At 34.4% G+C, this 20,526-nt stretch overlaps 2 protein-coding genes across 6 annotated transcripts; both read right to left on the bottom strand.

The window, feature by feature from the left end:
* Window positions 1–427: 427 nt before the first annotated feature.
* On the bottom strand, window positions 428–4,549 carry btg3 (B-cell translocation gene 3). The gene is made up of 5 exons (XM_051120181.1): window positions 4,418–4,549; window positions 2,956–3,162; window positions 2,677–2,814; window positions 2,169–2,370; window positions 428–856 (listed from the first exon to the last, which is right to left on the bottom strand). Exons 2-5 carry the CDS (start codon window positions 3,126–3,128, stop codon window positions 644–646), a joined length of 726 nt encoding a protein of 241 aa, XP_050976138.1. The 5' UTR covers window positions 3,129–3,162; window positions 4,418–4,549; the 3' UTR covers window positions 428–643.
* Window positions 4,550–5,869: 1,320 nt separating this feature from the next.
* Window positions 5,870–16,796, bottom strand: LOC127171647 (major histocompatibility complex class I-related gene protein). Of its 5 annotated transcripts, XM_051120412.1 has the most exons (7): window positions 16,139–16,253; window positions 15,679–15,747; window positions 15,115–15,175; window positions 14,614–14,967; window positions 14,213–14,521; window positions 13,884–13,964; window positions 13,361–13,696 (listed from the first exon to the last, which is right to left on the bottom strand). In XM_051120412.1, exons 2-7 carry the CDS (start codon window positions 15,700–15,702, stop codon window positions 13,551–13,553), a joined length of 975 nt encoding a protein of 324 aa, XP_050976369.1. In that variant the 5' UTR covers window positions 15,703–15,747; window positions 16,139–16,253; the 3' UTR covers window positions 13,361–13,550. The 5 variants fall into 5 exon arrangements, with proteins under 5 accessions (XP_050976370.1, XP_050976369.1, XP_050976368.1 ...); XM_051120413.1 differs by lacking the exons at window positions 13,361–13,696; window positions 13,884–13,964; window positions 14,213–14,521 and adding exons at window positions 5,870–6,029; window positions 6,165–6,236; window positions 6,323–6,625 and having other exon boundaries at window positions 15,679–16,796; XM_051120411.1 differs by having other exon boundaries at window positions 15,679–16,796.
* Window positions 16,797–20,526: the final 3,730 nt, after the last annotated feature.

Here is a 20,526-nt window from a genome sequence, read left to right as displayed (position 1 = left end):
TAAAACTGTACTATAAAAACAATACTGCAGTTCTATACCATTTAGAAAACAAGTCAATGTATTGCACGTTAAGACCTTGTTAACTGTGTCCTAATTTAAAGTGCGCAGTTATAAAGAAAAGGAGTGAAATACTATGTCGTACTGCCACCTAGTGTTTTCCTGACAAAACATCTCAAATAATCGTAAAGATTTTATATTCTTGAAAATGTTTTTTAATGTTATCCATAATTTAAGTGGTCTATGCAATACATAATACTTTACTGTGAATAAATAAAACATTTGGTCACTGAAACTATGACAAAAACATGATGTAAAGTGTTATCAAATGATCCCATATAACATAAATACAGCACATTTCCATTACCATAAAAATTGAAATACTTGAAATATTACTAATCCAATATGTACGAAGTTTACCTTATACATGTTCTATTACAAATACTCTAAAGTGCAAACAGTTACTGTTATCATTCTTTAAAAAAATGGACCAGTCACAAATTCAAAAAACAGTGACAGCAGAACTACAAAAATACATTTTTTAAAAAATTTGGTCAGTCATCTTAGTGGTAACTTCAAAAAACACTTTCCAACGGAACACCCCTCACACTGACACCAATGAACTTTCTTTCTGTAGTAAGAGTGGTCACTGAAGCTGGTGTACTAGGTTTGAAGTGCTGCCCCAGTAGCCGTGCTTGCTGCGGTACCCCTGCTGGACCCAGCTGTGCGGTTTATAGGAATGGTTGGGTCTGCAAGGGGGGCGGATCATGTAGTGTGGCCGCTGAGGGTACTGCCCTTTCCCTGGGCCGAACTTCTTCCTTGGTAACGGATGCCATACTGGGGCACTGGCATATACAAGCTGTATTTAAAAAAACAAAAACAAAAGATAACAGCAGAAATAGTTAGGGGAAAAATATAAATAAATAAAAAACACTTAAAATGGACATACATATACTAGCAGTCAAAAGTTTTTTGAAATACTTTTTACTATTTCAAATAAGTTTTCTATTTGAACACATTTTAAAATGTAATTTATTGCTGTGATTTCAAAGCTGAATTTTTAGCATCATTACTCCAGTCACATGATCCTTCAGAAATCATTCTAATATTCTGATTTGCTGCTCAAAAACATTATTATGTTGAAAACAGCTGATTTTAATTTTTTCAGGTTTCTTTGGTGAATAGAAAGTTGAGAAGAACAGCATTCATCTAATATAAATCTTTTGTAGCATTATAAATGTCTTTATCATCACTTTTGATCAAGTTAAAGTATCGTTGCTAAATAAAAGACATTTCTACATTTTAAAATATATTCAAATAGAAAGCAGTTATTTTAAATTGTAAAAATATTTCACAATATTACTGCTTTTGCTGTATTTTGGATCAAATAAATGCAGGCTTGGTAAGCAGAAGAGACTTTTGTTCAAAATCTTTTGACCGGTAGTTGTGTATTATATTTTACTGATGAAAGTAAAACTTTGCAGTTTAAAATTGGTCTCCAATTTATTAAAATAGCTCCATTTTCAATAAAATGTACAATCAAAATATTTTATTTCACACCATATCAGCTATAGTCGTTGTGACTGAGTGTTGCACCTACTACCACATAATTTTACAGTAATTTCCTAGAATTACTGTGTGAAAGTGGGGGTTTAATTGTAAATTTCTTACAACATAAAACGACAGAAAATTTCAGTTAAATATTTGATAAAAATATTGAAAAAAAATATTGAATTTTTTTTAAATAAATCAATTTTTAATCAGCAGGTAAGCATCAAATTGTTTAAAAGTGACCTTTAGATTTATTTAAAATGTTTCAAAAGATTTCTACTTTTAATTAATAAAGTTTTAAGATCCTGAAAAAAACATTACAATTTCCAAAATATTAAGCAGCACAACTGTTTTTAAAAATGTTATATAAAAAATGTTTCTTGAACACTAAATAAGCATATTAGAATGGTTTTTGAAAGATCATGAGACATTGAAGACTGGAATAAATTACATTATAAAATAGAAAGATTTTAAATTACATTTCACATTTTACTGTATTTTTGTTTGAATCAATGCCACTTGGTGAGCAGATTAAATTTTCAAAAGCATAAAGTAGCAACTTTAGAACAGGAGAGTGCCTGTGGCAATCAAGGAATATAAACACATTGACATTTTTGTACCTGGTATGGAGTGTGGTTGTGGAGAGGTGGGGTGTACTGGGCCTCTCTACAGCTGGTGTCCTCATCCGAGGAGGATCCGGAGTGATAATCTGACGTGACCCTCTCCACAGCGCTCGTCACTTTCTTCGTCACATCCTCTTTATCATCATCGTCATCACTTGAGAAGGTGGCTACAGTGAATCCATGATTCCTCTCGCCGTACCTGTAGCCAATTCAAAATTAAGTCAAAAAACAAATCACAAAAGCACTTCTTAAAGTGACAGTTCACCCAAAAATGAAACGTTTAAGGCCCAGAAAAGCAGTAGGGACATCAATAAAATTGTACATGTGACAGTGGTTCAAAAATACTTAATTTGTGTTCCAAAGATGAATCTGTCTTACAAAAGACAAACGTCTTATAGGTTTGGAATGACGTGAGGGTAAGTCATTAATGACAGAATTTTCATTTTTGGGTGAACTATCCCTTTTAACAAACAGAAAAAACATCTGCTTTATTTTATAAACGTACCTACAACAAACCTCTCCAGGGTCGACCCAAAGCGTAAGCTCCTTAGGCAGACCAAGATCTTTGTACTGCACGCCACTCTCAGCACACGCTCTGAGCAATTCAGCATCCTCTTTATGGAAACGGTTCACTCTGATGCACCTGCACAGGATACATTTATAGCTCATTTTAACATGTGACTCATCACGTGCATCCTGTTCTGACTTTCTGTAAAACTAAAGAATGTGAGATTGCTGTCATTAGGGTGTCAACGAATAGTACGTGCTTATAAGAGTGCTGTACCTGAATGCTTGGCCCTTGCTGGGGTTGTCAGGATACCAGTGACCCTTGTACTTCTCCTGTAGTGCTACCGTTAACCGCTCCACAAACAGGTCCACCTTCTCCACATCCAACTTCTCAGCCTTCTTTATCAACCGCTTCAGGAAAAATACCACCGCTGCTATTTCCTTCTTCATCGTTAGCTGTTCAGCTGAAATTCAGGTCCAACTTCTGTGAATACAGAGACTTTTATGAGTACAAACACCACAACAATCTGTAATATTAACTTATTCTCACCAACGTAAATTCATAAACAAAACATTACCTTCAATTAAAGAAATATTTCATTCTAAAGTATGCATTTCATGTGACACTAAAGACTAAAGTAATGGTTGCTGACAATTTAAAAATAAATTACATTTTAAATTGATTAAAATACAAAACGGTTATTTTAAAATGTAATATTACTCTTTCTACTGCACTTTTGGTCAAATAAATGCAGCCCTGATGAGCAAAATACTCATTTAAAACAGTACGGATGCCAAACATTTCAGCATAAATGCAAACTATTAATGTAAGTTGTTTATTAAATAATAAAAAAAACTGAATAATCATCACATATACTGTATTTCAGTATGTACTGAAAATCAGGTTATATTCTAAACCATCAACCCACCAAATTCAAAAAACAAACCTACGTATGTACCAGAAACATGAGCTCCTAAAATCTTGGCTGTCTATGAATACTAAATCTAGTGTGTACTACATCAAGTGATCAACACAAAGCTGGGCGGTCAGACGGCGGGACATGGCAGCAGGATGGCGCGCTAAACACATCACGACCGTTTGAAAAACAAAACCATGATAGAAACGACCAGTAGTAGTCAGTGGACCTTAACAGCACTAATATATTTTTAAAAACTCGTTTTAATTTCTTAAATTACATTACAAATTATCTTTATATAATTTTGAAATTCTGCGTTGTAGTTTAACCTACCAATATATTATCTACTCTAAGGCACTTGAGGATAATAGACGTAACGTTAATCGACAAAAACGACCATTTTATTCATTCATTTGTTCTTTTAAACATATTGATAATTATTCCTCTTTCTATGAAGCTTTCAAAGCTTATTTGGCCAGTTACTCACACAGGAAAAATGCAGCTGCCCAACTGAACTCAACAAGAGCTAACGTTAACGGTGGCCTAGTTTATATCTCATATATTAAAATTATACTTAATATTTACATTCCCACGTATTTCGCTTTTAAAATATGTATTGAAATAATTATCACAAACCGAAACAGCTAATAGCTGTAGCCTAGCCGAAGTTAACGTGGCCTCGATTCTATATTCGGTTGTTTTTTCTGACCGTTTATTTTACAACCATTCGTTTAAAATTATTTTTAATTTATTATCTGGAGTTTATAAACATATATGAGTTATAAACGAGCTCTCTACATCACTACAAACAGACATACTGACCGTGTTTTCCTTTCATCCACATGTGGACAACTCCTGCTGCCTCGCGCACAAGACACTTCCAGATCTGCTCCGCGCGACTACGGGTGACGTGACTTTGCCTTGTGCGCATGCTCGAAGGAAATGATTCAAGACTCGACTCCTTTGATTCATCTTAGTTGGTAGAAGCATACACATCATAAACACAGCTAGGTAGACTGCAAACTGTAATCCGTTACTGATTCCAAATAACATGACAAAATTTGTAGTTAGCAGCGTAATCCATTACATTACATATTTTAGGTAATATAATCCGACTACTTTTAGATTATCTTGTTTGTCACATTGATTTAAGTAGGATACTCTTGTACCATATTGATATATAAAAGACAAAGATTAAAAGAATATATGTTACTAATTGTTATTAACAACTTAAAGTGCATTAAACATTACATTACGTCAAAGTTTACCACGCTGGGGTTTGTGAAGGAACTGCATGTGGTTTATGAGTTAATTGAAAAGCTAATAATTAATTAAATCATAAAAGTGTTAAATTAAAATAAGTAATTATATAAGTAATGAAATATTTTATTTGTTTACCCGCATGTCATGTGACCATGACCAACGTCAGAGAACAAAATATGCAAATATGATACTTATTAAAATACTTAATTATAAGAATTTTAAACTTATCCTAAATATGTAAGGTGAAAGAGGATCAGATAATGCTAATTCAGGGAGAATGTTTGTTTTTTTTTTCGAAAAATAATGCTGAAGTGTCTGAGGGTGCAATGGACTGTGGCTTTTTTATAAATTGGACAATGGCGTCCTCTAGCTTGCACAGTTGTGTTTTGCAGGCAAAGCTGTTACACAAAAGCTTTGTTGAAGGATTGATAAACTGGTGAACTCACATAGGGTGTATGGTGTCCGTATGGTGAACATTTGACCTATGCACTCAGAATGACTAATCTACATTTAATTTCAACACGGGCTTCTCGGCAGTAAATATTTATCAGGGTACACATTAGTCATAAAAGTGTGCTAAAGTGAACTGCCACATCTTTGTCAACAGGAAATACCTATCAGGATGTAGCTACTCCCACTCTAATGTATGTGTTAAAACATAGGTAGCACATCATACACTATCACATGGATAAATAATATCACAACCTGGAGTGCATTTATAGTGAAAACACATGTTTTAAATTAGCAAAACATATATGATTCATGTTTATACCTATAAAGAGAAAAGTCTGTTGATGATTAATCAAATCTGTTGATAATTATTATTGTCTTGAAGTGTAGATTATTTAATTGGCTCTGTGTCCACACTACATATCAGTAGGTGGCGTAAATGCATCATCTACATTTTTGGCAGGCTAAATTATTTCACTGAGAACTTGCTAAAACCTTCTCTGCATAGCATAAAATTGGACAAAAAAGCCAATTGTTTTATGTATTCAGACATACTTTATTTTTTGAGTTACAGATCTACATGTCTCACTAGAATATGCTGGAATAATCAGATTTGTGGAGGTGATGGCTCAAACTGGATGATGATCACTCAGTATTGAATACAGAACCTCAGTTGTGAGTTCAGAGTGAAGAAAATCCTCAGAGGGTTCGCATGAACAACCTTGAGAACAGATTATTGATGCAAAAAAAAAATTAATGGGTGGCTCTGATGAATGAAAATTTCACGTTCATAAAAACCTGAGAAAGACATTGTGTTGGAGATTGGATCATATTTTAAAATCAATGGCATACTCACACATTGCTGTGATGATCAGGAGGACAGGAGTAAGCAATGCAGAGATGAACAAAGCTATCTGAATATTATAACCTGTAAGTGAGAGTTACTGAAGGGTCATTCTGTATTCTAATGTTTCTATACGGAATGAACAAATGTGTGTATGTAATGTGTAATACCTCTAAACCTGTTCTCATAACAGTCAGCAGGAGTCAGGGGGAGTATTGTTGGTTGGCTCAGGGTTGAGTGGTTTACCCAACACGAGTAGTTCACACAGTCAGATGTATTCAGGTATGAATGCAAGGTGAATGATCCATCTGGGTTGATTTTATTAATGCTGTATGTGAAAGAGGTGTTCTGAAATTCTCCATTTCTCATCAACATCTGCTCTAGAGCAGAAGGGTAAAACCCCTCAGAGCGGCACACGATCGTGGGAAATTGACCCAATGCTCCTTCATGTGACACAGACACATTGGGTGGTGCTATAAGAAATATAAGACAGTTATAATAAAAGGCTTATTTATCAAGAGCACATACTGTACATATTACATTTCTGTTACTAGTCATGACTTACCAATCACTTGAACAAATGTTTTTTCCTCTCTTAAAAGCTGAGAAGGAGGTGGTATTAATCTTGTTACAACACATTTGTACGTGCCAGTATCATTTATCTGCAGATTTGATACCTCAAAAGACATTTGCACAGTTTCTGGAATCCAAACAAATCTACAGTGATCCTTACATGACTGTTTTATCCATGATTTGTTGCTCTTCATTACTGAACACAGTTTACTATTAGAATGCAGTACCACTATAAAAATATCACTGTCATTCGATGGTTTGTAGTTACAGTTGATATTGACTGACATTCCTCGATGAACAGTCTGAACTGAGCTGCTGTAAAAAGATGTATGCTCTGCTAAAACAACTGAAAAAGACAAGACAGCCAATAAATATTCAGTCACATTTAAAGCTTTTAAAAAAAAAAAAAAAAAAAAAAAAAAAATACAATTAAGTGATTTTCTAACAAATTAGCTGAAAAAGACAGTACTGTAAAAAATAAATGTAATAATAATAATAATAATAATAACTTTATTGAACTGAATCATATCTAATCTGTTAAAATTAGTATTCGGTTATTAAAAATCAGTTCGCTAGATTTAATTTAAGATATTATTAATGAAATGAAAATACTAAATAAATATTTAATTAAATAAAATTACATTTTAAACCTAGGGTTCAGTATTTGAAATGAATTTTACTGATTAAATAGTATCATTACCGAAAAGGAAAGACAGAAGAATCCACACACATGCAGTCACAGAGTTACACTTTGATGATATCTACTGAGAAAACAAAAAGAGGAATATTGCTATAAATACTTGAAAGGAGTGGCTATTTACACTAACTCCACCCACCAACGTGTGATTGGGGTAGTCAAGAATACAAAAGCTGGTTCTTAATAATCAGCTCCAAAGCACGTATTGTATCGTATGGTGTGTTTTATTGACGCAATCTACCCGGGTTAGAATCCACCTTTTGCAAACCTTTTTTTTTTCTCCCTTTTCAAATCATATCACATCAGAAAGGCATTTATTTTTCAATAAAAATGAAGGAAACAATCAAGCAGTTAAATAATGTGTTTATTAAGCTTTATTGTCCTAATAATAAAGTATATAAAAAATAAAGGTGGTATCCATTGAATCATTTTTAATTAAAATTATAATTTAAACTCAACAGGTTATTACTGCATACTATTTTATAATGTACTACAATATTGAGGAGCAAATAATTGCCACTATTTGCAATAAAAAGTATAAATAGCAGAAAATGTTATAATAGAATCTATAGCTATTTGCACTTAGTGTAAATAGCATATTGCTAAAAAATTCTGCTATTTTTACTTAGTGTAGATAGAATCGATTGCTAAAAAAAAATAAATAAAAAAATAAAAAGATAAATAAAAGCTATTTCGCCTAGTGTAAATTGCATCTGCCAAGAATAACATTACTGAGCCTTTTCACATTTCTGAGATTAGAAGAACGTGGAATTCGACTAAACTGGCAGAGTAAACCTCTACAAAGGTGATTGAAAAACAATAGCAATTTTGCAATTCATTTTTTTAGGAAAATCTGCTATTGCGTTGTCACTACTGTACAAAAGAAGAAGAAGAAAATTCAAATTCAAGTTTACCAAATTCACCAGCAAAATACTCTGCATTTTCATATTGTTTCCAAAGATAGAGCCTATTATTACTGATCTTGTTTAATGTATTACAAAATTCTCATATTCTCACCATGTCAGGTTTTAGAAATCGCATCCTCTTTTGTGTTTTGTAGAGACTGAATGTTCTCAGACTGATAAAGTGCTGTTGGTCTGCGTTGGTGGTGTATTTATAGTCAGACTAGAAACAATCTTAACCAATCCAAATGAGGCTGTCTGAGATAGTACCCAGTTTGTAGGTTGAAGAAGAACAAATTAAAGTTTGAAACATTAAAAGAAGAAACATGACAACTTGCAACTGTGTGACAATGTCCAAAAAGTGCATAATAATTTAAATAGTGAAACTAAATGTCATGTTTGTTGTCCAAAAAACTGGAGGACTTTCTGAATGTTTATAAGCAGTAGGCTATTTTAGAAAGGAACATTTAAAAGATGAAAAAGAGAAATTATGGAGAATCAATGAATTATAATGTATTATTGTTTAAATACGTAATTTATTGCTATTGTGTAAATAATATTTTTAATCTAAATACAAGTACTTAATTTGACATGTAATCAGTTACTAATTAGTTCTGATAATAAATCCATAAAAAATAAATTTAAAAAGTAAAATAGAATAAAAAACGTTTAATATGTCCATGGGTGGATATAAATAAATAGGATGGAGGTGTTTTACTCCGTATATTTCACCAAATCAAACAACAATTAATCACAATAAACATACCGCTCCGAATTCAAAAATATAAGGGTAATGGCCCCGTGCTAATTCAGGGAGAATATTTTATGTTTTTTTTTTTTTTTTTCGAAAAATAATGCTAAAGTGTCTGAGGGTGCAATGGACCGTGGCTTTTTTATAAATTGGACAATGGCGTCCTCTAGCTTGCACAGTTGTGCATTGCAGGCAAAGCTGTTACACAAAAGCTTTCTTGAAGGATTGGTGAACTCACATAGGGTGTATGGTGTCCGTATTGTGAACATTTGACCTGTCAGAATGACTAATCTACATTTAATTTCAACAGGGGCTTCTCAGCAGGAAATATTTATCAGGGTACACATTAGTCATAAAAGTGTGCTAAAGTGAACTGCCACATCTTTGTCAACAGGAAATACCTATCAGGATGTAGCTACTCCCACTCTAATAAATGTGTTAAAACGTAGGTAGCACATCATACACTATCACAAGGATAAATAATATCACAACCTGGATTGCATTTATAGTGAAAACACAAATATGCTCTCAATTAGCAAAACATATATGATTCATGTTTATACCTATAAAGAGAAAAGTCTGTTGATGATTAATCAAGTCTGTTGATAATTATTATTGTCTTGAAGTGTAGATTATTAATTGGCTCTGTGTCCACACTACATATCAGTAGGTGGCGTAAATGCATCATCTACATTTCTGGCAGGCTAAATTAAGTTATTTTACTGAGAACTTGCTAAAACCTTCTCTGCATAGCATAAAATTGGACAAAAAAGCCCAGTTTTTTATGTATTCATTTATTTTTTGAGTTAAAGATCTATGTGTCTCACTAGAATATGCTGGAATAATCAGATTTGTGGAGGTGATGGCTCAAACTGGATGATGATCACTCAGTATTGAATACAGAACCTCAGTCGTGAGTTCAGAGTAAAGAATATGCTCAGATGTGACACTCACCCTCACAGGCTGTTGACAGGGTTCGCATGAACAACCTTGAGAACAGATTATTGATACAAAAAAATTAATGGGTGGCTCTGATGAATTAAAATTTTATATTCATAAAAACCTGAGAAAGACATTGTGTTGGAGATCGGATCATATTTTAAAATCAATGGCATACTCACACATTGCTGTGATGATCAGGAGGACAGGAGTAAGCAATGCAGAGATGAACAAAGCTATCTGAATATTATAACCTGTAAGTGAGAGTTACTGAAAGGTCATTATGTATCCTGTTTCTATACGGAATGAACAAATGTATGTATGTAATGTGTAATACCTCTAAACCTGTTCTCATAACAGTCAGCAGGAGTCAGGGTGAGTATTGTTGGTTGGCTCAGGGTTGAGTGGTTTACCCAACACGAGTAGTTCACACAGTCAGATGTATTTAGGAATGAATGCAGGGTGAATGTTCCATCTGGGTTGGTTTTATTAATGCTGTATGTGAGAGACGCGTTCTGAAATTCTCCATTTTTCATCCACATCTGCTCTAGAGCAGAAGGGTAAAACCCCTCAGAGTGGCCAATAAACATAGGTTTTGGACTTTTGAACGACCAATTAGCATGTTTCTTTGGAAATTTGAACAAACTCAAAGTGAAAGTAAAGTACGTCGTGCGGGCATGAAAACAAAAACAAAATAACACATCTGCATGACAACACTCTCTGAAAAAAGCATTGAAAAACACACGACAGAGCACTTTGACATAAAACAAAACCAAAACAAGGATGAAACAGCGGTACATATGGGATAAAGCACTGGAATTTTATGTTTTCTGTCCTGGTAAAACGCGGAATACAGCCAGTGGATCGATCCATTTGGCTGTTATATTATGGAAAGATCATTTACACTATTTTTTTTTTCTTTTGCACTCTGTATATTTTTCTCTCATTTTGTGTGTAGTTTGTGAATCATTTGCACTGTTTGTATATTTGTTGCACAAGACCATTTGTGCAGTTGTTTTCACTACTTGCTGCACTGTTTGCGTTTATTGTTCATACTCTGATTGAAAATATATTTCTCTGAAAAAAACCCTCACCTTTTATTTTTATTTTTTACTGTCTTTTGTTATTACATAATACTGTTTCCATTTACTTCCTAAACATTTTGAACACATCTATATTGTCAATAAACTAAACAGACCTCTTTTTCACTGAAAAGCCTATAACAATATTGTAATAAATGGCTATAACTTGCTTGGGGAATGTTATTATGTAGATACAATTTTATTTTGAAGTGTAAAACACCCAAATACAACTTTCTAAAGAAAAAAATCCAAACTTCAAGAGTTTCTGTTTGAGTACACAGTAAAAAACCTCCAATTGTTGCTTAGGTTAATAGGTTATTATTGCATAGCCTAGTGTTTTATAATATATTACAATACTGAAGAGCAGATAATTGCCACTATTTGCAATAAATAGTATAAATAGCAGAAAATGTTTTTTTTAACACAGTGTAAATAGAATCTATAGCTATTTGCACATAGTGTAAATAGCATATTGCTAAAAAAACACTGCTATTTACACTTACTGAGCCTTTTCACATTTCTGAGAATAGAACGCCAAAGTAGACTAAACTGGCAGGGTAAACCTCTACAGAGGTGATTAAGAAACAATAGCAAATGTTATTTTTGCGATTCCATTTTTTAGGGAAAATCTACTATTGCGTTTTCACTACTGTCCAAAAGAAAAAAAATAGCAAGAAGAGAAAAAGATCAGTTCTCTCAACTGCCAAAACCTAATTGCAGCAGTGTTAACCTTTTTGTCATTTAACTTCAATGTAAAATATATCACAAAGTATATTGTTGTAAATTTGTATTATTTAAAATGTACGATATTAATTATTTTGTACAGCCGTTGTCAAGTTCTGGGAAAAGAGTCTATATTATTCAAAAATATTTTACCACGAATACTACGATTGACCAATCAGAATCAAATATACCAGAGACACGTAAAATCAGCAGTTAGTCTTTCCACTTAGTGATGCTTTAACAAGAATACCAGTTTTACATGGATGGTTTACCAAATTCACCAGCAACACAAAATACTCTGCATTATCATAATAGATAAAGCCTATTGTTACTAATCTTGTTTAATGTGTCACAAAATTCCTATATTCTCACCATGTCAGGTTTTTAGAAATTGCATCCTCTTTTGTGGATGGTGGTGTAATTTTGGTCAGATCAGAAACAAGCTTAAAGGAGAAGTCCACTTCCAGAACAACAATTTACAGATAATGTACTCACCCTCTTGTCATCCAAGATGTTCATGTCTTTCTTTCTTCAGTCGTAAAGAAATTATGTTTTTTGAGGAAAACATTTCAGCATTTTTCTCTATATAATGGACTGATATGGTGGCCCAATTTTAAACTTGGGTCGGAACTTCTGCAGCGATGTAGGATGATTTTGAAATGATTTTTGAATACGATTGGAGTTTTTCGACATACCCTAACTGTCTTGTGTAAGAATACACAGAGTTCAGGGACAGAAAGGCAAGACAAGCGTTTGAGATTAAAAAGTATTTTTACAACCGCATTTGCAATCGTTTGAAGCCACATTTAAACTGCATTTTGGAAGTTCAAAATCAGGGCACCATATCAGTCCATTATATGGAGAAAAATGCATAAATGTTTTCCTCAAAAAAAAAAAAAAAAAGTTTTTTTACATCATCACATCATATGTGAATCTTTGTTTTGGAAGTGGACTTCTCCGATAACCAATCCAAATGAGGCTGCCTGAGATAGTACTTATTTTGTAGGTTGAAGAAGAATAAACTAAAGTTTTTTTTTTTTTTTTATCACTCCTAGGGTACTTACTACAGTACGTAATCACAGTTTTGCTGATACTCAACTAGCAAGCAGTCAATCACAACAGCTCTCTTCTTTTAGGCCTTTATTCATTGGACGAGTCTAATATAACAGTGTTGCATTGCTCTGAAAGCAACTCATGGTTTAGTTTTCAGCTGTACAATTTCAGCTGTGTGACATTGTCTAAAAAGTATAGCATAAAAAAGCATAATAATTCAAATAGTGAAACCAAATGTCCTGTAGACCTTGTTTTTTGGATAAGTTTAAAATTACTTATTTTTTTAGAACAACATCTTGCTCTGACTGGGCAGGTGGACTGAGAAAGTGATGAACCGCTTGGTTATAACCACACAGTGTGTACATGCAAGATTAATGTGGGTCATGGGAAAATGTGCAAAAACTGTATGTGACATAGATAAAGAACTCATTTAAAATAGTAAATAAACCAAACTGCAAGCCATTTCACTGTCAAAGACCACAGGCGTAATGTTTATTGTACATGTCATATATTTTGTCTATATACATATATATACAGTCAACAAAATGTTAAGGGAAGGTTAAATAATCACATATAAATTATATAACTCTATATTACATACACAAGTTGGTATCAGGTTAGTGAATTAGACAAGGATTAGGAAATCTATCAGTATAAAATGTCTTCATTTGGTGCTTATTATAGAGATGACTGAAGTCTGACAGGGCTGCATGGGACTGGATGATGGTCTCCCAACAGTGAATATACATCATACTCCAGATGAGACTGGAGATCAGGCCCTGGTGTGACATTTACTCTTACAGGAGGCTTGTGATGTGCCTTTCCTGGATGAACATGAGAATAAGACTTGATCAGTGTATTTCTGATTATTATATTGATTGCATTTGTTCATTAGATTTTACTAACAACATTATTCTACTATGAAAAACTTTCCAGTGAATGATAACTCTTGTTACTGAGATTTGTATTGAAAAAAAAGACACCGTGTTGGAGATGAAATGTTAAACTTACTGGAACACTCACACACGATCATGATAATCAGTATGGTGAGAAAAAACAGCGCAGAGGTCACAAAAACTATCCATCCATTTTCTATAAAAGAGGGTTATAAAGAGGGTTATTAAGCATAATTAAATAACATTTACTCAAAATTCCTTTCTAATTTGCTAATGCAACTATCTCATGAGACACACTGTGGCATTTATTGCTATTATGTGCTTTACAAATATATATATATAATATCTGAATATTATAATCTATAAGTGAGAGTTAGTGAAGGGTCAATCTGTATTCTAATGTTTCTACTGAAAAAACAGGTGTATTTATGTAATGTGTAATACCTTTATACCAGTCTCTGTTCTCATAACAGTCAGCAGGAGTCAGGGTGAGTATTGTTGGTTGGCTCAGGGTTGAGTGGTTTACCCAACACGAGTAGTTCACACAGTCAGATGTATTCAGGAATGAATGCAGGGTGAATGATCCATCTGGGTTGGTTTTATTAATGCTGTATGTGAGAGAGGCGTTCTGAAATTCTCCATTTCTCATCCACATCTGCTCTAGAGCAGAAGGGTAAAACCCCTCAGAGCGGCACACGATCGTGGGAAATTCACCCAATGCTCCTTCATGTGACACAGACACATTGGGTGGTACTATAAGAAATATAAGACAGTTATAATAAAATGCTTATTTATCAAGAGCACATACTGTACATATTACATTTCTGTTACTAGTCATGACTTACCAATCACTTGAACAAATGTTTTTTCCTCTCTTAAAAGCTGAGAAGGAGGTGGTATTAATCTTGTCACAACACATTTGTACGTGCCAGTATCATTTATCTGCAGATTTGATACCTCAAAAGACATTTGCACAGTTTCTGGAATCCAAACAAATCTACAGTGATCCTTACATGACTGTTTTATCCATGATTTGTTGCTTTTCATTACTGAACACAGTTTACTATTAGAATGCAGTTCCACTGTAAAACCATCACTGTCATTAGATGGTTTGTAGTTACAGCTGATATTGACTGACATTCCTCGATGAACAGTCTGAATTGAGCTGCTGTTAAATAATGCATCTTCAGCTATAACAACTGAAAAAGACAAGACAGCCAATTAATATTCAGTTACATTCAAATCCACTTTCACTGTTGCATCATAGTATGAAGATTCAATTAAGTGATTTTCTAACAAATTCTTATAATCTGATTAAAATTTGAACAGAACTGCATAATCATTACCAGGAAACAAAGAGAGCAGCATCCACGCACATGTGGTCACAGCGTTACACTTTGATAATATCTATTGAGAACAGAAAAGTTACGATAGTGATACATATTTGTATTATTTGTTGTGGTTTGTTTTGTAATAATGATCAGCTTTGCATTATCTCACTTATTGCATGGTGCTTAGTTCAATGGACGTGAAATATTGATTTGAACTTTACTTGATGTCAAACAAAAGAAGAGGATATGTACTACATGAAACTGGCACAAGTAGGAAACTCCCAAGCCGAACTCTCAGTTATACACATTAGTGGTTATTTTATATAGATTAAATATATTTGACCCATTAGAATCAAGCATTTCAAAATGCAAGCTTTCTGTGGTGTGATATAACGCAAGACTAAATTTGACATGCACACTGTATATGCTTCATAAAACAGCCCAACACAGCTATTGTATTTGATTATGTCAGAAAACAAAAGCTGATTTAAGCTATTTGCCAAATTTAAAAGAAATATTGTTGCAGGGATATATTATTATTGATCTTGTAAAATCGAATATGTACAAAAAAATTCTCACCATTTCATATTTCAGAAACTTCATCCTTTTTTTGTATTTTGCAGGAACCTGATGTTCTAACTCACGATGCTGCAAATGAAGAAGTGATGTTGGTTTGAGGTAGTAGTGTAATTTTAGTCAAGCGAGAAACAAGCTAGAACAATAAAGAGATTTTGTAGACTGAAACGCATACAATCTAAAGCTTAAAAATCCTTTTAAATGCCTATAATTAAGTCATGACAATCAAGAGCACTATGTGTTCTCATGCAGTTACTCCGTGACAAACAACCAGCAAAGTTATCTGTTCAACTGGTGCCAATCACAACTGATCTTTTCTTTTAGTGCTTCATTCATTGGACCAATACAAAAGAGGTGTTGCCCACTGTCTCAGCTACAATACAGAAGCAACATCATGGCCTGCAGATGTGACAATCTAAAAATGCAAGGGAGATCAATCGGTTAAAACAAATGTCCTCCGTACCTCATTTGCCTTTAACCTCTTTTGCAGAGCATCTTCGTGCAATAAAGAACCGGTGAGGTCTAGTTATTTTAACCACACAATGTGGGAGTTTGTAAGCACGCGTGATGCAAGCGAGCTGTCATTTAGGTCACGTGCGAAACGTAGATAAGAAATAAAAAAATGAATTATATCATGACCACAGTCAGTACATGGGTGATGTACTCAGACTGAATTACTGCCTGCAGTTGCAAACACCAGTTTCAGTTGCATCTTAAGGCTGTCAGAGGAAGTGCTTTAAAAAGTGGCTTCCTCGTGTTTATTTATACAATATGTGGAATGTTATTTTTAGACTTCAGTTTTGTGTGTTGAAGCTATCCAGGTTGAAAAAATTACACAAATTTTAACACCTAAACAGATTTAAAACACTATGCATGATACACTTTCCGACTTTCCGAAAACTGGGGATCATACACTAAAAAGCTTTCAAACACAACAAACTTACATGGTGCCTTGTTGCTAAAAGATGTATGACAAATGTAGTTTACATTTTAAAGGGAACCCCCAGGCGTAAAATAACGTAAATGTCTCTTACTGAAATATGTAGCAGAAAACCCATGAAAGATTTACGTTATTTTAAAAATCCACATCGTTTTATATAAACTTTGGACTATGGGGGCGCCATTATTTTAATGACGTGAATTGGCTGCACTCAATGAGCTACTGGTGCTACCTGTTGCTATTTTTATCGCAACACAACTCACAAAATAGAATACTGATACAATGACACATTGTGCGGCTTTTGGTTGTATGTTTCAGTCGAAGGGCAAAATAAAAGGCGAAGTAAGTCTTCATTGCTTTTTCTTAGTGATAAGAAGACGAGCAAAGAATGGGAAGATGCCTGTGGACGAATAAAACTTCCTAAAGACTCACGTCTTTGTTCTTATTCACTTCAGCCCTGATGCCTTTGCCGCTTTTAGTAGATCACAGCTACTGAAAGAGCTTACAAACTTCAGAGACAAGAAAAACTAGATGCCATCCAGGCAGGCTGTAAACATGCCGATGCTTGTCACTGAAGGAATTTCTCAGTCCGTATTTTATTGATATCCGGTGGCGTTAAGACTCCTTTTTGGGAAAACTGATGGTATGACATTTGGTTTAAGCATACAGTTACCTCCATTGCCACCTGTAAGCTCTTTCAGTAGATGTGGTCATCGTATCCGTATTTTATTTTCAGAGTTGTGTGTTCTGAAATTGTGTTGTAGTAAAAATAGCATCAGGTAACATCAGTAACACAGTGCGCAAACATTTAATGTCATAATGGCACCCTCCATAGTCCAAAATATGTATAAATAATGTATTTTTAAATAAGTAAATCTTTCATGGGTTTTCTACTACTTCCATTTAATATGTATTCTAAAATCAGCTCAAGCTATCATGTTTGATATCCTCCAACTCAGTGGTTTTCAAACTGGTCCTGGAAGCACCCCTGCCCTGCACATTTTGTATGTCCCTTACCAGACACACTCAATTCATGTTGTGCAGTTTCTACTAACAAGCTGTTGCGTTGAATCAACTGATGTGTTAGATGAGGGAGACACACAAAATGTGTAGTCTGAAGCTAAAAAATTTGAGTCTGTGTCCACAAAATTTTCTGTCAACCCAAAAATCTGTCAGTCTAACTGCTCAGTATCTGCAGACTGGCTGTAACTTTTGGCAACTGCCGTTAAAATTCAGGGATGGCAAAAGTACACACATCCTTCACTCAAGCAGAAGTACAGATACTCTTGTTTAAAAACACTCTAGACTTCACTTTTTTACTTAAGTTAAAGTAAAGAAGAATGGGCTTAGACATGTACTTAAGTAAAAAGTACTCATTACTACTAACTATTTTAGTGTCACGCTGGTAACTGGACCTCACATCATATTGACACATTAATACAAAATTTGTTAGCTAATGAATGTATCAAGGCTAAACAACCACCATGTAGAACAGGGCCGGACTGGGACAAAATTTCAGGCCGGGAAATCTCACACTCATCCAGGGCATCCAAATTCTGAAACCACGGACAACCCTTTTTTTTTTTTTCGTATGGCCGTTATATTTAATAAATGTTTAAAACCTTAGGCTGGGGCCATGCAAAATAAGAAAAAGGCTCTCTCTTGAACTTCCATTTTCCTTTACAGTCTCATTTTCCATGATATCTTTCTGCATCTCACTTTTTGTGTTTACTTTTTTTCACTAATTTTCTTGTACCTGTCACTTTTCCCATCAGCCATTTACTGTTATGAGCAGAATTGTCTCCACCTTGTTGCAAATTCATAATTTCATATTTTTCTCTTACCAAAATTAACCATCCCTGGAGAAAAACACAGCATATGCTAGTAGGTATGTTTTGATGCTGGGATGCTGGTTAGGTATGTTTTGATGCTAGTTTAAGCTGCTCCTTAGCTGGTTTTTGCTGGTCCTTTGCTGGTTTATGCTGGTCCTTGACAACATGACCAGCATCAAAACATACCTACCAGCATATGCTGATTTTTTCACTGGGATCTCTGTTAAAATTAAAACAAATATCTGTAAAAAAATATTTTGTGCTCCTGCATTGGCAGAACCACGCATGTGTTGTGGTACTCTCATGAACGCATGGCGAAGACACGAAAAAGAAGAAATTGCTAAATAAAGTTGATATTTTTGTTTTCATTGTACACAAAAAGTATTCTCCATAGCTTCATAAAAGTATGGTTGAACCACTGATGTCACATAGACTATTTTATCGATGTCCTTGCTACCTTTCTGGCCTTTGAATGTATCAGTTGTGTGACTGTCTATGCAGGGTCAGAAAGCTCCCGGATTTCATCAAAAATATTTTTGTGTTCCGTAGATGAACGAAGGTCTTACAGGTTTGTAAGAATAGAATTTTAATTTTTGGGTGAACTTTTCCTTTAATATTAAGTAACGTACATTTTAGAATCAGTATTGCCGGTTACTTTGTCTATTATGGCTCCACCAATGAAAATAATTTGAAAGGAAGCTACAGCAGAAAGAACCACTGAGCATCTCAGAACAAAAGATGCAACCGCAAAAAGATTATGCTCTGTGTAGTATGTGGGTGGAAGTCTCGGGGTGAATCTTGGGCAGAGTAAAATCACCCAAAAGCGGTGGTACTATACAGAACGTGACTTGACGATGATAGGACTTTATATGCAGAGGCAGAACAAACAGTCTACAACAGTGAAAGCTAGTTTAACACTGTGGTTGAAGGTGAAAGAAAAACCCTCCCATTTGCACTTCGGTAGTGCATCGCCCTATCACCCTCATGAGGAAACCGCTTCTGGTGTGTAGTATGAATGTAATCTAGATGTACTATCCACCATATTTTTCAATGCGGAAGTAAACTGTTTTCTGGTAATGTGTGAGACTTCCGGTTCATAAACTGCTATAGGGAAATAACGAGAAGAAAGTACAGCAAAGGGTAAAACTGTTTGCACTACAAACATTATTTGGTAATATACAGTGCCCTCCACTAATATTGGCACCCTTGGTAAATATGAGCAAAGGTGGCTATAAGAATAAATCTGCATTGTTTATCCTTTTAATCTTTCATTCAAAAAATTCACAATATTCTAACCTATCATTTAAGTAAAACCATGGAAAGCAGGGAGAAAATCTCTTTATAAAATGTTGATGTTCATGTTGACCACAATTATTGGCACCCAATTATTGCAATGTCCTTTATTCAAGATAACAGCTCTGTGTTTTCTTCTTTAATGCCTGAAGAGTTTGGAGAACACCTGACAAGAGATCAGAGACCATTCCTTCATACAGGAACTCTTCAGATCCTTTAGTTTCCCAGCTCCATGCTGGTGCTTCTTCTCTTCAGTTCACCTCACGCATTTTCTATAGGGTTCAGGTCAGGCAACTGGGACGGCCATGGCAGAAGCTTCATTTTATGCTCAGTGACACATTTTTGTGTTGATTTTGATGTTTGATTTGGATCATTGTCCTGATGGAAGATCCAACCACAGCTCATTATAGAACTTCTAACAGATGCGGTCAGGTTTACATTTTTTATCTGTTGGTATTTGCTAGAATCCATGATGCCATGTATCTGAACAAGATGTCCTGACCTCTGGCAGGAAAATAAGCCCACAACATTAAAGATCCAGCAGTATATTTAACCGTGGGCACGGGGTACTGCCAGAAAGCTCTTTTTTTTAGTTTCATCTGACCACAGAAGCCATTCCCATTTGAAATTCAAGTTGTGTCTGACAACTGAATATGCTGGAGTTTGTTTTTGGATGAGCAAGGAGGATTTTTCTTAAAACCCTCCTGAACAACATGTGGTGACGTAGGAGCTGTTTGATTTTTTTTTTTAGTCTTTTGGCCCCAAGACTCAACTAATCTCTGCAGT

The sequence above is a fragment of the Labeo rohita genome, chromosome 10 (genome assembly GCF_022985175.1).
Source record: "Labeo rohita strain BAU-BD-2019 chromosome 10, IGBB_LRoh.1.0, whole genome shotgun sequence".
Lineage (NCBI taxonomy): Eukaryota > Metazoa > Chordata > Actinopteri > Cypriniformes > Cyprinidae > Labeo > Labeo rohita.
Note: the sequence above shows the minus strand (reverse complement) of the source record. Positions and strands in the feature narration are given on the sequence as shown.

Bases quoted from the DNA above. Each gene is read 5' to 3' on its own strand.
- btg3 (XM_051120181.1), bottom strand. From the start codon at position 3,128: ATGAAGAAGGAAATAGCAGCGGTGGTATTTTTCCTGAAGCGGTTGATA. The intron at 2,371-2,676 runs GTACGTTTATAA...AATTGGCTACAG, and splicing joins CCTGGAGAGGTTTGTTGTAG to GTACGGCGAGAGGAATCATG. The intron at 857-2,168 runs GTACAAAAATGT...TTTTAAATACAG, and splicing joins ACAACCACACTCCATACCAG to CTTGTATATGCCAGTGCCCC.
- LOC127171647 (XM_051120411.1), bottom strand. From the start codon at position 15,702: ATGAAGTTTCTGAAATATGAAATG. The intron at 14,968-15,114 runs GTAATGATTATG...TGTCTTTTTCAG, and splicing joins GCTGCTCTCTTTGTTTCCTG to TTGTTATAGCTGAAGATGCA. The intron at 13,965-14,212 runs GTATTACACATT...CCTCTTTTATAG, and splicing joins GAACAGAGACTGGTATAAAG to AAAATGGATGGATAGTTTTT.